The 13,904-nt window shown below is 44.2% G+C and overlaps 2 protein-coding genes across 6 annotated transcripts in view; one reads left to right on the top strand and one right to left on the bottom strand.

Moving 5' to 3' along the window:
• Positions 1-13,904, top strand: part of LOC109967740 (rho GTPase-activating protein 8) — a 51,652-nt gene that overhangs the window by 34,874 nt on the left and 2,874 nt on the right. Inside the window, exon 15 of one of the 2 annotated variants that reach the window (XM_020613528.1) lies at positions 2,012-2,067. The exons of the other annotated variant lie outside the window; for it this stretch is intronic. Coding sequence (XP_020469184.1) covers positions 2,012-2,027 — 16 coding nt within the window. The 3' untranslated portion in view covers positions 2,028-2,067. Of the gene's footprint in view, positions 1-2,011; positions 2,068-13,904 lie in introns of those variants that run through there. 2 annotated transcript variants of the gene reach the window in all.
• The window catches only part of phf21b (PHD finger protein 21B), a 107,084-nt gene continuing 93,887 nt past the window's right edge, over positions 708-13,904 (bottom strand). The window contains exons 6-12 of one of the 4 annotated variants that reach the window (XM_020613533.1): positions 5,820-5,912; positions 5,038-5,358; positions 4,029-4,157; positions 2,402-2,453; positions 2,243-2,319; positions 2,077-2,131; positions 708-819 (exon numbers count right to left, since the gene is read on the bottom strand). In XM_020613533.1, the coding sequence (XP_020469189.1) occupies positions 803-819; positions 2,077-2,131; positions 2,243-2,319; positions 2,402-2,453; positions 4,029-4,157; positions 5,038-5,358; positions 5,820-5,912 (744 nt within the window). In that variant the 3' untranslated portion in view covers positions 708-802. Of the gene's footprint in view, positions 2,132-2,242; positions 2,320-2,401; positions 2,454-4,028; positions 4,158-5,037; positions 5,359-5,819; positions 5,913-13,904 lie in introns of all 4 variants that reach the window. The other 3 variants (XM_020613532.1, XR_002275977.1, XM_020613531.1) reach the window with 3 other exon arrangements.

The following is a 13,904-nucleotide window of genomic DNA, read 5'->3' as shown; positions in this document are numbered from 1 at the left end:
TCTCCATTTAAAAAGAGCTTTAATCTTGGATTTATATTTTTCCCTCTGCCTGCACAGTGAATTTGAATTGGTGCAGAATAAACACAAACTGGTCCAAGGACGCAGTCAGATTAAATCGCGGCCTTACTTCTGTTGTGTAAAGTGTTTTCCGTGTGTGTACGCACGCAACACAAACCTGGATGTGGTAACACTGTAGCATGACTTTCAACAATTACCAGTTGGGTGCTATTAACTATAAAGACACATTTATGACTTCTGGTAGAATAGTTTACGCTGTCACATCTGTCTGCTAGCGTTAAGGCAGCTGGTTAGTTTAGCACAAAGACTGGGAACAGCCAGCCCGGTGCAGTCGGAGCCAACAGTCCATCTACAGCTAAGTAACAGGTTTAACCTGCATGTAGTCCAGTTGGATGGCAGGTGCTCACATCCCCCTGAGAAATGGCCAGTCTGAATTTTATAGCAGTTAAAAAATGAGCTACAACATGTTAATCTGGGTGTTGGTGGATTCTGTATCTAGTCTTTATGCTAAGCTAATGGCTACACTCTTAATTTTGGCACTTGTTTTATTTTTTGGATGAAAATGTACACCAGCTTTAGTCATTTGGGTTCTGGCCAAATCAACTAGACATGTTGGTCCTGCAAACACACTGAAGTCCCTACCTTCTTCTTGCACTTGGGGCAGTACCAGGGGCCGCGAGGTGGGGTTTTGAGTGGCGGATGGAGGCAGTTGGGGTGGAAGGCTCGGGGGCAGTTGTGGCAGGGCTGCAGCTCACCGTCCTCCTTACAGATGGCACAGTGCTCGTCATGCTCCAAGTCCTCCTGTCACAGCACAAGACACGGGGTCAGTCACACATTGTCCTGGTTCTTCTGCAGATGTTTATACCACCGATTTCCAAAAGAGAAACATTTACACCTCTCTGCAGGACAGAACACCGTCACCATACCTTTGCAGCTTGCATTTGTATTTACAGATGCACTGCTGAAATTTTTAAAATGAAAAAAAAAAAAACATGCTTGAAGGAAAGAGGCTGTGAGCGCTTCATCCTGTGATGTACCAACTGTAACTTGATAAGTAACTGAAAGAAATTACACTATATATTTTACTTTGAAAATCTTACATCCAAATGTGTGTGTGTATTTTTCTCTTTCAAATATACAGTTTTGCAATTTGAAGAATATTTCAAGTACTCTGTACGTATCGGTTATCGGATGTTTATCTCAACTGGTCTTTGTTGGATCACATGACTGGACCGGTTGACTGATTTCATTCAGACCTGTCCACATGTCCCAGGTTGACTTTTTCATCAATTCAGTTTTAACTGCATTTTTTTTAGAAATGAATTTCAGCAACATGAATATAAAGACAGATTATAACTGACAAAATGTGGTTGGGTGATTTTGATGTATTAAATTAAGTGGTTGTCGAAGCGCTTCACAGCCTGTCCTTCGTCCAGGTTATGGCGTCATGTGACCTACCTTCCAGCAGAAATCCTCAGTGTCTAGCGTGCAAATGAAGCAGAGCAGAGGTTAGTGGCAGGTTAGAGGCAGGGCCAGAAGAAAAGAGCCACAGTGACGCAGCCGGATGCAAACGTTTCAGCGGATGACTCGTTAAGGCCTCGAGCTGCACAGTGACTTGTTTTCAGTTCATGAAATAAAAAGCGCATTAACACTGTTTATGCTAGAAACAGCCAAACATTTGCATCCAGCTGTATATTTGAGATATTAGTGGGATTTTTTTTTTTCACCAAGTGAAGGTTTGTATGAAGTCTTTCCCCTCAAAGCTGGGACTTAGTTTCTTAAAACTATTAGGAAGTTTCTCATCATTGTCAACTGAATTTAGGTTTTATCAAACACCAAGGCTCATTTTTTTTATAAATGGCCAAAATGTTGGAGTCTTTTAACAGATATGTCGTCAAATCACATGACAACATGGTTTGGACTGCTACTGTACCACAGATAAACCTGACACACTCATGAGCACTACTGTTTCACATCTGCACATATTTCGCAGCCTCAGGCGGAGCTGAGGTCGCCCTCCATGCTGCTCGCACAGAGATACTGAGGTGTGTGTTTTACCTCGTGCCGACAGGAAGAGCGAGCTGTTCAGGTAATGTGACGCCAGGCGTTTACGCTGCAAGGGGCCAAGAAGGAAGAGAGTTTGAACCCAAAAACCTTGAGTGTAATGATGCATCTAATCCTCAAATTAAAGTGTGACTTATAAAAGAAAGAGCCTGTTTCTGACCTCTGGTTCAAAGAGGCCACTGTAGGCCGGGTTGGCTGTGCTTCGTCTCTTCCTCTCTTGTCTCTTCATCTGGATTTCTGTTCACACAAAATTGTGTAATAGATTTTGACAGTTTAAGAACTGAAAATATTTGGAACAGGCTGTGGAGAGTGAACTCACCTTCCAGGTGTTCTATGGTGACGAGGCCGAGGGCGACCATGAAAGCGATTTTCTGTGGGAGAGAGAGGAGTTAGCAATGAAGAGGAGGACTCTCATCATCTGATTGGAAGGTTCTCCATGTTTGTGGCCAACTCTTCTGACATTTCACCTCAGAAGACGACAATATCAGAAACGTCATGTTTCCTGTTCTCACTTTGATTTGCCTTGTTTCCACTTCGCTGCTGGAGGGGACTAACATCAGCAGAGTGCATTATGGGATTGTTTCAGTCTGCTTCTCTGCTGTCAACATGACAGAATGAAATGAGCTGTTTATCAGAAAATTAAATTTGACATCTGTTTTTAGGCACTTTCAGTTAAATCCAAGAGTTTTATGCATCAAAGTTCACAGTTTGCCAGAGGTTTCAACCACATCTCATGGTCTTCTTCAGCAACTCTAATCTGTAAACAGACGTGTTACCATGACAACACCAACGCTACTTTATGGGCCCTTTGTCACGCAACACAAAGTTTGTAACTCGCTCCTCTTTGTATTTTGACTAAGGCTCCCTGAACGTCCTCGAGTCATTTATCTACACTGTTCCCTGAAAGGAGCCATTTATGCCGCGTATTGTTCAGAGACAGTAAATTAATCCTAATTAACCATCAGTGTGAAGCATTTCAGTCAGAGTGCAGCAGGGAGGCTCACCATGCACTGTGCACCTCAACATATGGAGAATAAATTAAACATATTTCTCAGGGTTCAGTAAACGTGACTCGTTGCTGCCGGCACTTTAATGTAAAAGAACACCGAGTTTCCCCGGGACAACTGAGGACCGCTGCTGTGAGGTGGAGAGACCAGAGGGGAAAGAAGTCACCTTTGTTTTTCTAAATCATATATATTCGCATGAATTCCTTTATTCACAAAAATAATACAGGGAAATTAGTTTTAAAAAATAAAAAAGGATTCCTACGGTGACAACACATTATTTAATGCCTGGGACCACCGGCAGTGTCTTCTAGGACCACAAGGGGGCGACAGACCACTGGCTGAAAACTTACGTTCTACATAAATAAAATGACATGTTCTCTGTAGTGAGTGTAGGACAAAGTTCATCATTAAACGCGGACTAAAGCCCGTCTGCTCACTGTTTCCTGTGTCAGGAAAATCACTATATATTGCACATTATATGTCTGGGTATATGTTTAGTTCTTTCCATTTTGTGGAAACGTGCAAAAAAAAAAAAAAAACTAGATGGGATCAGGGCTTCTGATCTTAATTCTTATGTGCTGGTGTAAAGCCAAACTGTCACTCAGTTTCTTCACGTCTGTCTTTTCACACCCAACAGCAGCAGAAGAAACTTAGCTTCTTGGCTAAATTTACATCACACTGATGTTAAACATGAGCTGATAAATAAACGCAGTATCATGCATCTAAGCTTTTTGTTCCAGGGACCAACAACATCTCTGTCTGGAACTCACCCACAATCACCTTCTTCACTATTAGCCGACCCTGCCAGTCAGCGTAGCACTAACCCACTTTCAGTCGGAAGCTTTGAGACACAGGTTTGTGTCAAGTTGAGCTGCTCTATGACAACAAATGTATGAACGCAAGTGCCAGAGGTTCAGATGTACAGGTGGGAAGTCTCACCTCAGGGTCCTCGTCTTTCTTCTGGGATGGGGATTTTGGGGCAGGTGGGGCCTCCTGTGATGGGAGATCAGCTTGGGCCCCCGGGGACCCCTTGGAGCTGCTAGGGGCCTGTGGCTGAATTATTATTACCTAGAAACACACAAACAGATCTTCAGACATTAAACACTAGACTAGAACTCTGCATGTGATACAGATTGTGGTACACTGCCATTATTATGGAAATCTTCCATCCATTATCAATACCTATAGTCCAACACTGTGAAGTACTTCCCCACCACAGCTAACACTACTTTATCCATCCAACCATCATCTACACCGCTCATTCCTCAATAGGGTAGTGGGGGCCTGGAGCCAGTCCCAGCTGACACTGGGTGAGAGGCAGGGTCCACCCTGGACAGGTCGCCAGTCTGTCAGGGCTGACATGTAGACAAACACCACTCACTCCTACGGGCAATATGAGTGTCACCAGTCAGCCTAAGCTGCATGTCTTTGCACTGTGGGAGGAAGCCGGAGCACCCAGAGAATACCCATGCAGGCACAGGGAGAACATGCAGTCTCCACACAGAAAGGCACCAGGTCGGCCGGGGCTCGAACCCAGCACCTTCTTGCTTTGAGGTGACAGTGCTAACCACTGTGCCGGAACCACAGAAACTAATTTAATATATTTTTGGTTATTAGTTTTTTTCCCATAATGTCATAACATAAATTGAAAGTGTTCTTCTGACAAAAAACCGGTGTGTTCTGAAAAGGATTTTTTCAGTTTTTAAATTGAACTGAGTGTAAAAATGTGTTAAAACTTGTGTCACTCAGTCATTCTGGAAGTGTTCACACTGAACCAGGATTTCACCGTGTGCTGAATTGGAGCTACAAGAGGTCAAAGTCTACTCTGGACCAAATCTGAACAGATGTCATCGACATGTCTCTGGATGCGTTCACATTAGTTGGTGTCTGACTCGGTGTTGGTGGAGACACCAGCCTTGTTATCAGTGCTGAAGAGTAGTGGCTGCACCTTGACGGCCTCGCTGACGGCAGACACCGTGGGGGAGGCGGCAATGATGGCGTACGCCACGCCAGGCCCTGCTGTGGCATGCTGGGCTGGGGCGCCGGAATCCGAGACCCCTGATGGGCCGTGTGGTGGTGCCGGGAGAGGCGAGGCATTGCTCTGGCCGTTAGGCTGGTGGTCAGGGCTGAAGGTGCTGTTGGCAGTGGGAAGGGTGGGGCCCTGGCTCTTAGGACTGACCACAGCGGTGGCCCTCTGCAGGCTGAGGGGCTGCAGCTCTTGGCAGAGGCTGTGGGGAAGGCTGTCGGGGATCTGGGTCTTTGGCCTGACCTGGAGGAAGAACACTGCGTTAAATAACATCAAAACAGTTGCTGGGTAATTTCCTGTCAGTCGACCAGTTGATTAACTGACCAAGTGTGTTGCCTCGGGTTGAAGTGACCTCAGATGTTGTCACGTGTTTTAGGGCTCAATAATCAACAAATCACCAGTAGAGGGGGTGACCTCTGACCTCTATCACATCTGGTTCTATGTTACCTGTGACTTGCTGAGGGCTGCTCAGAGTCAGCTGGCTGGTGCTGCCACCTGGTGGACACCTGCTAACACTGCAGCCAAACTGCCTCCAGAGAAGCTGGGCTTGTTGCAGGTTTTAGTCTCTTCAGTCTAAACTGTTTAAGACTCATGTGGCCTCGCCCCCTTGTTAAAGTGTGTTGCAGGGATTTACAGTTTGAGTAGTTCAAAGCAGTACCTAAGTACAGTACTCAGGCACTGTCTGACTGGGGCGGCGACGTTACCTGAGGTAGGACGGCAGCTGCTTGTCCTGCCAGTCGGTGCAGAGAGCTGACCTGAGGCACCTTGATGGGCACAGCAGTGAGAGTTCCCAGCATCTGGAAGACACACAAACACAACAGTCAGGGCAGGAAACAAAGACTGGTCCCCAGTTCACTGGTTACAGCTCGTCTTTGTCGTTTCCAACCGGAAAGTGAATTTTTCTGCTGTTTGAACTGTGGATCAAATAAACAACCAGGATGAACACATCAGCTCAGACTCCAGGAATTTACTATTTTTGACATTTACAAGCAAAGCAATCAATTAACTGTGAAAATAACTCAGATTAATCAATAACACAAACATTGCTTTAAAAAAAAACATCTTTTCAAACTTGCTTTTATTATAAACTATTCATTTGTATTTTAAATCCTCTGCTGTGTTTGAGCCTATTTCCTGCAAGTGTTTTTATTCCATCTTTTGTATTGAGCTGCTTTTGATTAAAATAAGCACCAAAAAAATTTCCTTTTACTATTTTATAACATAAATCTGTGTAGAGCAGTGCTGAACAAAGGTGGAATAATCTCAAACAACTGGTACAAATGTGTCTTCTCTTGGCTTTAGTAGAGGTCCTAGTCCTGAATTGGGGGTTTTCCTCCCACTGATACAGTTTCACACTTTCATGAAACCTTGTGAAGAAAGACCCCTCCACTGGGGAACGCCACTGTTGTTCAGTTTCCAAACGTCTCATTAGTCCAAACATTCTCACTGAAAGGAAAAGCAGCCGAAGCCTCCGCGTGCAAACTAACGAGGAGTTTTTGTTTCAGTGTGACAGCAGCAGCTCGGGCTTCACGCCAAACATCCTCCTGGAGACTTTTCACTAAATCCAACATGAGCAGAAACCAAGATGAACTGTGATGTTGCTGTGGAAGTCCAGAGCTGCCAGTATGAACATCAAATGATTTATTTAGACAGAAATGCCCGTTTCTATTATATGTGCACTTGGTGTACAGTTCTGTGCAGGTTGTAATTATAATTCATATTTATTTCTCTGTTCATTAGGATATAACCAGAAAATACAGGAAATATGTGCACAGTAATAAAAAAAAACAACAACATTTTCAGACCCAAATGACTTCTCCAGTCCAAAGTCAGTATTTGGTGTGACCACCCTTTGGGAGACAGTCCTGAAACCATGACACAGGATGCTTCACTCGCTCTTCCACCTCTCTCCCACTCTTCTTTTGACATCCTGTCGACAACTGGGCCCAAACATGTCAAACTTTCCTTCTATGCTCCGTAACCCTCTTTTCCACTGATCTTCACTCCAGTCTTTGTGAGTTTCTGCACATCTCAGGCCCAGTCTCGTTTCCTGTTTTTTTACCCCTACCCCTCATTTTTGAGTAACCCATCAAAATGGAGTCACCAGGAGCAGTGGCTGAAATCTTCCCCTATGAACTGGGACAGCCCTTCAAGGCCTCTATGCATCAATGCTAGTTAAGCACAAGCACAAACTTTATTGCCAAATATTATCAAAAATACAAGGAATATGACTCCAGCCCAACGGCCCCCGATATGCACAACAATATAAAAACAGAATAAAACCAAAACCGCAAGTAAAAAAACAAAGACAAAAATGTACATGCATATACACGTTAAAAGAGCTACTATAGCTAATGTACCTGGGACAGCCCTTCAAGGCCTCTATGCATCAATGCTAGTTAAGCACAAGCACAAACTTTATTGCCAAATATTATCAAAAATACAAGGAATATGACTCCAGCCCAACGGCCCCCGATATGCACAACAATATAAAAACAGAATAAAACCAAAACCGCAAGTAAAAAAACAAAGACAAAAATGTACATGCATATACACGTTAAAAGAGCTACTATAGCTAATGTACATCTGTACGTTGCTGCACACCGACGTGTACAGTGTCCTGGCGTACCCTTAAACACAGACTAACTGTTGGTCAGAGCATCAGCCTGGGGGAATAAACTGTCCCTGTGCGGCCCCCGATATGCACAACAATATAAAAACAGAATAAAACCAAAACCGCAAGTAAAAAAACAAAGACAAAAATGTACATGCATATACACGTTAAAAGAGCTACTATAGCTAATGTACATCTGTACGTTGCTGCACACCGACGTGTACAGTGTCCTGGCGTACCCTTAAACACAGACTAACTGTTGGTCAGAGCATCAGCCTGGGGGAATAAACTGTCCCTGTGCCTGGTTGTCTTGGTGCACAGTGACCTGTAACGTCGTCCAGAGGGGAGGAGTTCAAACAGATTGTGTCCAGGGTGTGAGGGGTCAGCAGTGATCCTCTCCGCCCTACTTTTGACCCGTGAGGTGTACAGGTCCTCCATGGAAGGCAGGCTCACACCAATGACCTTTTCTCCAGTCCTGACTGTCCGCTGAAGTCTGTACTTGTCCTGTTTGGTTGCTGAGCCAAACCAGACAGTGATGGAGGTGCAGAGAACAGACTGGATGATTCCTCTGTAGAACTGTATCAGCAGCTCCTGGGGCAGGTTGAACTTCCTGAGCTGGAGCAGGAAGTACATCCTCTGCTGTGCCTTCTTGGTGATGGTCCTGATGGTGGACGTCCACTTCAGGTCCTGGGAGATAGTGGAGCCCAGGAACTTGAAAGACTTTACTGCTGATACAGTGCTGCCAAGTTTGGTGAGGAACAGCAGAGGGGAGAGCACACATCCCTGGGGGGCACCTGTGCTGATAGTCCAGGTGCTGGATGTGGTTTTCCCCAGCCTCACCTGCTGCTTCCTGTCTGTCAGAAAGCTGGTGATCCACTGACAGGTGGGGGCAGGCACAGTGAGCTGGACCTCCTCTTTGGCATGACGGAGCTGCTTGAGTCTTGCTGTGAACCAGAGCATCTGTTGTTGTTTTATGTGCAGAAGGTCTTGGTGGACACACACACACACGTCCTCATAAAAGCTGGTGTATGACATCACAGTGTCAGTGAGTTCATCCAGGTCTGTAGATGGAGCCTCAGAATCACTCCGGCCTGTGCAGTCAGAGCAGGCCTGGAGCTTAACAAACTAAAGGCTGTAATTACATTCAAAGTCTATCCCTACTGCTTTTGTGTGTTGTTGATGAGGTTAAAGTTCTTTACTGCTGAGTTTCATCTTCAGGGGGAGTTTCCTGTTCGACCTGCAGGTATTGACAAAGGTTTCTGTGCACAGATGTGATATTTATTGTGCCGAGGTTCGGGCTGTAGATCAGCTGCCATCGACTGCAGCCTGAAGGTCAATCCAGTCCCGACGTTAACGGCTGACCAACACAAACTACAGTGAGGCGTAAAGGACAAGCAACGGCAGGAAAATGATGCAAATACTAATGAAATGGGGTCAGAGGGGAAAATGTCCTCACCAGATTTAAACTCATGTTAATAGACAGTGAGATTATTATGGGTCTTGTACCAAAGATAAACAATGCAACTGTTGGTAAATATACTAGATTATTAAAAAAAAGTGATGAATCTTTACATCTGTAAATGATTTTAATGCTGTTAAATGTTAAATCATTCTTCACATCAGATATCCTTGATTATATTAATTATTTTTTGAGATGCAGTTCTCTTTGAAATTTCCAATAATCTTGATGGCTTGACAAAAAGTTTTTCTACGATCACATTGTCTTTTATCTTGAAGACTGGTTTGAGACAAATATCAGTTATATACGGTACTATAAGTAGTGATGCTGACAGAACTTTGAGAGTATTTCAGGACATTTTCAAAAAACAAAAACAAACTATTACACTATCTAGATTTTATTTACTTCTCAGAATATTTAAAAGGTATTAGTATTACAGAGTATTAGTTTTTTCATGATGTACTGGGTTAAACCCACAGTGGCTGCTACAGTCAAGTAAATTTTATGTATATGGCCCAAAATCACACTTTTGCCTGCAGAACATAAGAGAGTCTTTGTTTAAGGATTAGTCAGTGCAAAGAGCCAATTTCACCCTGTAGGGATGTGAACGGAGACAAAGACCATTTAAACAGAGTTAAAACTGTCTAATAAAAGCCTGAGCTCTGCAGTCGTGGCCATTCTGGGCACACACTGTGTGAGCATGTTTACCGAACTGTTTGTTGGTGCTGTGGTACAAATAAACACCAACTGCACAAACATTTTGTGTCAAACTTGTGTGAACAAAGTGAGGTGAACATTTACTTGGTGAAAGATATGAGCATACCAAAGGTTTGCAGGGAATATGCCTACAGATGTGCAGAAAGCAAGGAAGCACAGCTTACAACTGTCTTTTTATTAGTTGAACATGGAGGCAAGTTTGTTACTAGAAATGAAATGGCCATCAGTGATGTGAACATAAATAACACACCTAACGTTAATGAGGTCTGGCTTGAAAAACAGTGAACTTGTCCTTAAAAGGGACAAAGGAACCGGGGACCTAGTGCGATGACGGACCTCCTGTCTAACTCTACTGACCCTGAGTGCTGAAAGGACCAGAAGTGTCTGTGCTTGCCATCTCTCTGACAGAGGAAAGTTTCCTCCTCCCCCCGTCTGGTCCACAGCCCGCCCCCTGCCCTCCTTTCTTCTTCTGTGAAAATCCCTTCAGTTCATAGCATTGTGCTGCAGAGCGGCTCGGTGAGGAGGGGGAGGAGGCGGCCGAGGCCTGTTCCCATGGAAACTGGCGAGATGAAAATTCTTGCAGTGCAAGGGTTTTCATTTTCATAATTGCTGCCTCCTTTCTCCAAAGCTAAGCACCTTCTCTTCAGGGGGCCTCCTCCCCCTCCTCTCCTCTGTGAGCAGTGAACACAAGCTTGGACCAGTGATTTCCTGTTTGGTTTTTTTTTCCCGTTAGCCAAAGTCAACACCTTGGGTGAGACAGCAAACACTGACAGTCCTCCATACATCCTCCTCCCCCAAGTCTCACAGACCTGCTGTGATAAACCAGAGGGTGTCATTTTGTCACCTCGGGATTTAAACAGTGTGGACACTCTGTATATGAAAGGAGAGTATTTACTGAAAACGCAGGTATATGCTCCAGAGCCCGACTCTTGGGCGTTTCTTCTCTTGTTGATTGTTTTGTGTAATGTCCAAACAACATCAGTCACCACAGTGTCAGACTCACCGCATGCACCTTCCTTCTCAAATCAACCCCTCAGTTTATAATTTGCATGTACAGTACTGTGTGGGCTTCACATTGCTCATTAACAACGCACAGTCCTTTCAACACTAGCAGCAATGAAGGCAGCTAGGCCACTGTGAACCCCTTGGTGCCCAATAAAGAAAAAACCTTAAAATCTGCCATATCTAAACATGCACACATCGTGCACATTTTAGATTCAGTTACACTATGAGGATATCATGAGCTCAGAGTTTGCTCGTAGTACATCCAATAGCAAGCAGCAGCTCCTAATGGCACATTTGGCGTACATCGTAACTAATGGAATCCATGGTAACATACCTCCTGTTCACTGAACTGAAGAACTTTAATGTTGTTGTTACCATCACTGTGCAGCGTAACAAACATGAGCGAACCTCGATAGACTGACAAATAATAGTGTAGTGTCAGAGGAGGGCAGGACGTTGTCTGTGTAGGGCTGGAGGGTTACAACGGTTCCCCTTTTTCAAACTTTTTTTATTTTATTTTTTTGATTCAATCTGAATTTCCATTTAGTTTTAGTTAGTTCCACCAGTGGTTTCATAATTTTTATTTTATGGACTAATTTCTATTTAGGTTTATTTTAATGTAGTTTCCGTTTTAGTCATTTTAGTTAAGAGTGTGAGTTGTTAAGGACCAGGGTGAAAAATAACGATCATAAAAATATCAACATTTCAAGAGTAAACAGCACCAACATCTGCACTAACGAGCATTTGCTTCACACTGGCAAAAGCCGTTAAAACATGCACTCAATGTATGATGCAGGAAACCGCCGGAGCTCTGAATCTGGGATCAGATAGTTCTGAGAACATGTTGCCCAGCTTCCATTTATTGTTTTATTCATATCAATAATTTAAGATAATGAACTTTATCTTTTGGATCCAGTATTTGAATCAAGAAGCTCCTGAGAAGCACAGTGTCCCAGATCCAGTTTCAATATGTCAGATGAACATTTACTACAAGTATCAGATTGAAATGATTATTGGCAGATATTTAATATTAAAGCAATCAGGGCCAAAGAAACTAGATCGAGAAATCCCAAGTACACACTGTATACTCTGAACGAGCTACTCAAAATCAGGGAGTGAGCTTCAGCAATGTGTTGGAGACCCCTGCTTTACAGTAGTAATAATTAAATGGAAGTTATAATAAACTCAGTACAACTAACTGAACTGACTAAACTACCTTTCTCAGAACTAATCAGTAACAAACTCCATGGTTCGTTGCAGGAAATTTTAAACTTTATTCGGAAATAATTAACTAATAAAATAAAGCATTACCAATATTTGATTTGTAGTGAACAGGCACAAACACATTACATCAGTGGAGTCTGAAGAAAACCTTAGAAAAAATCAACTGGACTTAGATTTCTAGGTTGAAGACGTTTCACCTCTCATCCAAGAGGCTTCATCAGTTCTGACTGACTGGTGTTGAGCCGGAGATATTTATCCCCCTCGGTGGTGTTTCAGACCTTTAAAGACCAACAATGTCCCTTAATGACTGAGTCATTGCAGCCCAGTATCGGTGAGAGTCGTTACCTGTCTTTGAATCCTCCTCTGTCGACCGACGCCTATTGTCCTGGTGGGCATGTTTGGGCAGAGATCTCAAAACAGGATTGTAGATGGATGACAAGTTGTGTCTTAGTCCACTACCCCTATTTAGTGAGGGGTGTTCTATTTTTACAAAAATAGCTTCCTTAACTCCTCTCTCAAACCAGCGATGTTCTCTGGAGAGGATCTGGACTTCACTGTCCTCAAAAGAAAGTCCTTTGTCCTTCAGGTGGAGGTGGACTGCTGACTCTGGTCCACTGGAGTTGGCCCTCCTGTGTTGGGCCATGCGTTTGTGAAGCGGCTGCTTAGTTTCACCAATGTACAAGTCGTTACACTCCTGACTACACTTAATTGCATACACCACATCACTCTGTTTATGTCTGGGTGTTTTGTCCTTTGGGTGGACCAGTCTCTGCCGCAGGGTGTTCCCTGGTTTAAAGTTAACTGGGATATTGTGGTTGCGAAATATAATCTCAGTTCTCAGACAGAGAACTCACAGACACAGAAAAAGAGGAATTAGCCAAGGAATTGCATTTTGCGGTCACACCCAAACAAATCCCTGTGGTAGACTTCATCACAGCCATTAGGAACAACAAGCTGGCCGTGACAGAAGCGGAAGAACTGAGGATGAAGGTCATAGCCGCTCTGGCCAGTGCCCCCCAAACCTTACCCCCGAGGAAAGGAGGGCTTTAGCTACACTAGAGAAGGATGAAACCATCACAATCCTTCCAGCGGACCAAGGCAGGTGCACAGTAGTCCTAAACTCAGACCAGAGTTTCCGACCTCCTCAGTGACTCCACCACCTAGTATGAAGCACTGAAGAGGGACCCCACCAGTGGCTACAAGAAGAAGGTTATAGACGTTATAGGTTATAGAAGCTGGAAAAGGAGGGAGTTATCGACCGGCAACTATACTACAGACTATACCCCGGGGAGGCCATCCCTTGCGTTATGGCCTACCCAAAATACACAAGGAAGGAGCCCCACTCAGTCCCATTGTCAGCAGCATCAACTCCATCACTTACAACATAGCCAAGCACGTGGCCACCATCCTGGCTCCTTTGGTGGGTAACACACAGCACCACATAATAAACTCCCAGGACTTCGCGAGGAAAGTCCAACAACTGCAGCCGGAGCAGGATGAGACCATGGTCTCATATGATGTCACATCCTTGTTCACTTGCATCCCCACCACAGAGGCTGTCAAGGCAGTGAAGAAGAGACTGCTGAAGGATGACACGCTAAACAACAGGACTAGCCTCACCCCAGACCATGTATGCACTCTACTGGAACTCTGTTTAAACACTACCTACTTCCAGTTTAGGGGGCACTTCTATAGGCAGCAACACGGCTGTGCTATGGGCTCCCCAGTGTCTCCTATAGTTGCCAACCTGTACATGGAAGAAATTGAGGA

This window comes from Monopterus albus, unplaced genomic scaffold (assembly GCF_001952655.1).
Source record: "Monopterus albus unplaced genomic scaffold, M_albus_1.0 scaffold134.1, whole genome shotgun sequence".
Taxonomy (NCBI): domain Eukaryota; kingdom Metazoa; phylum Chordata; class Actinopteri; order Synbranchiformes; family Synbranchidae; genus Monopterus; species Monopterus albus.
Note: the sequence above shows the minus strand (reverse complement) of the source record. Positions and strands in the feature narration are given on the sequence as shown.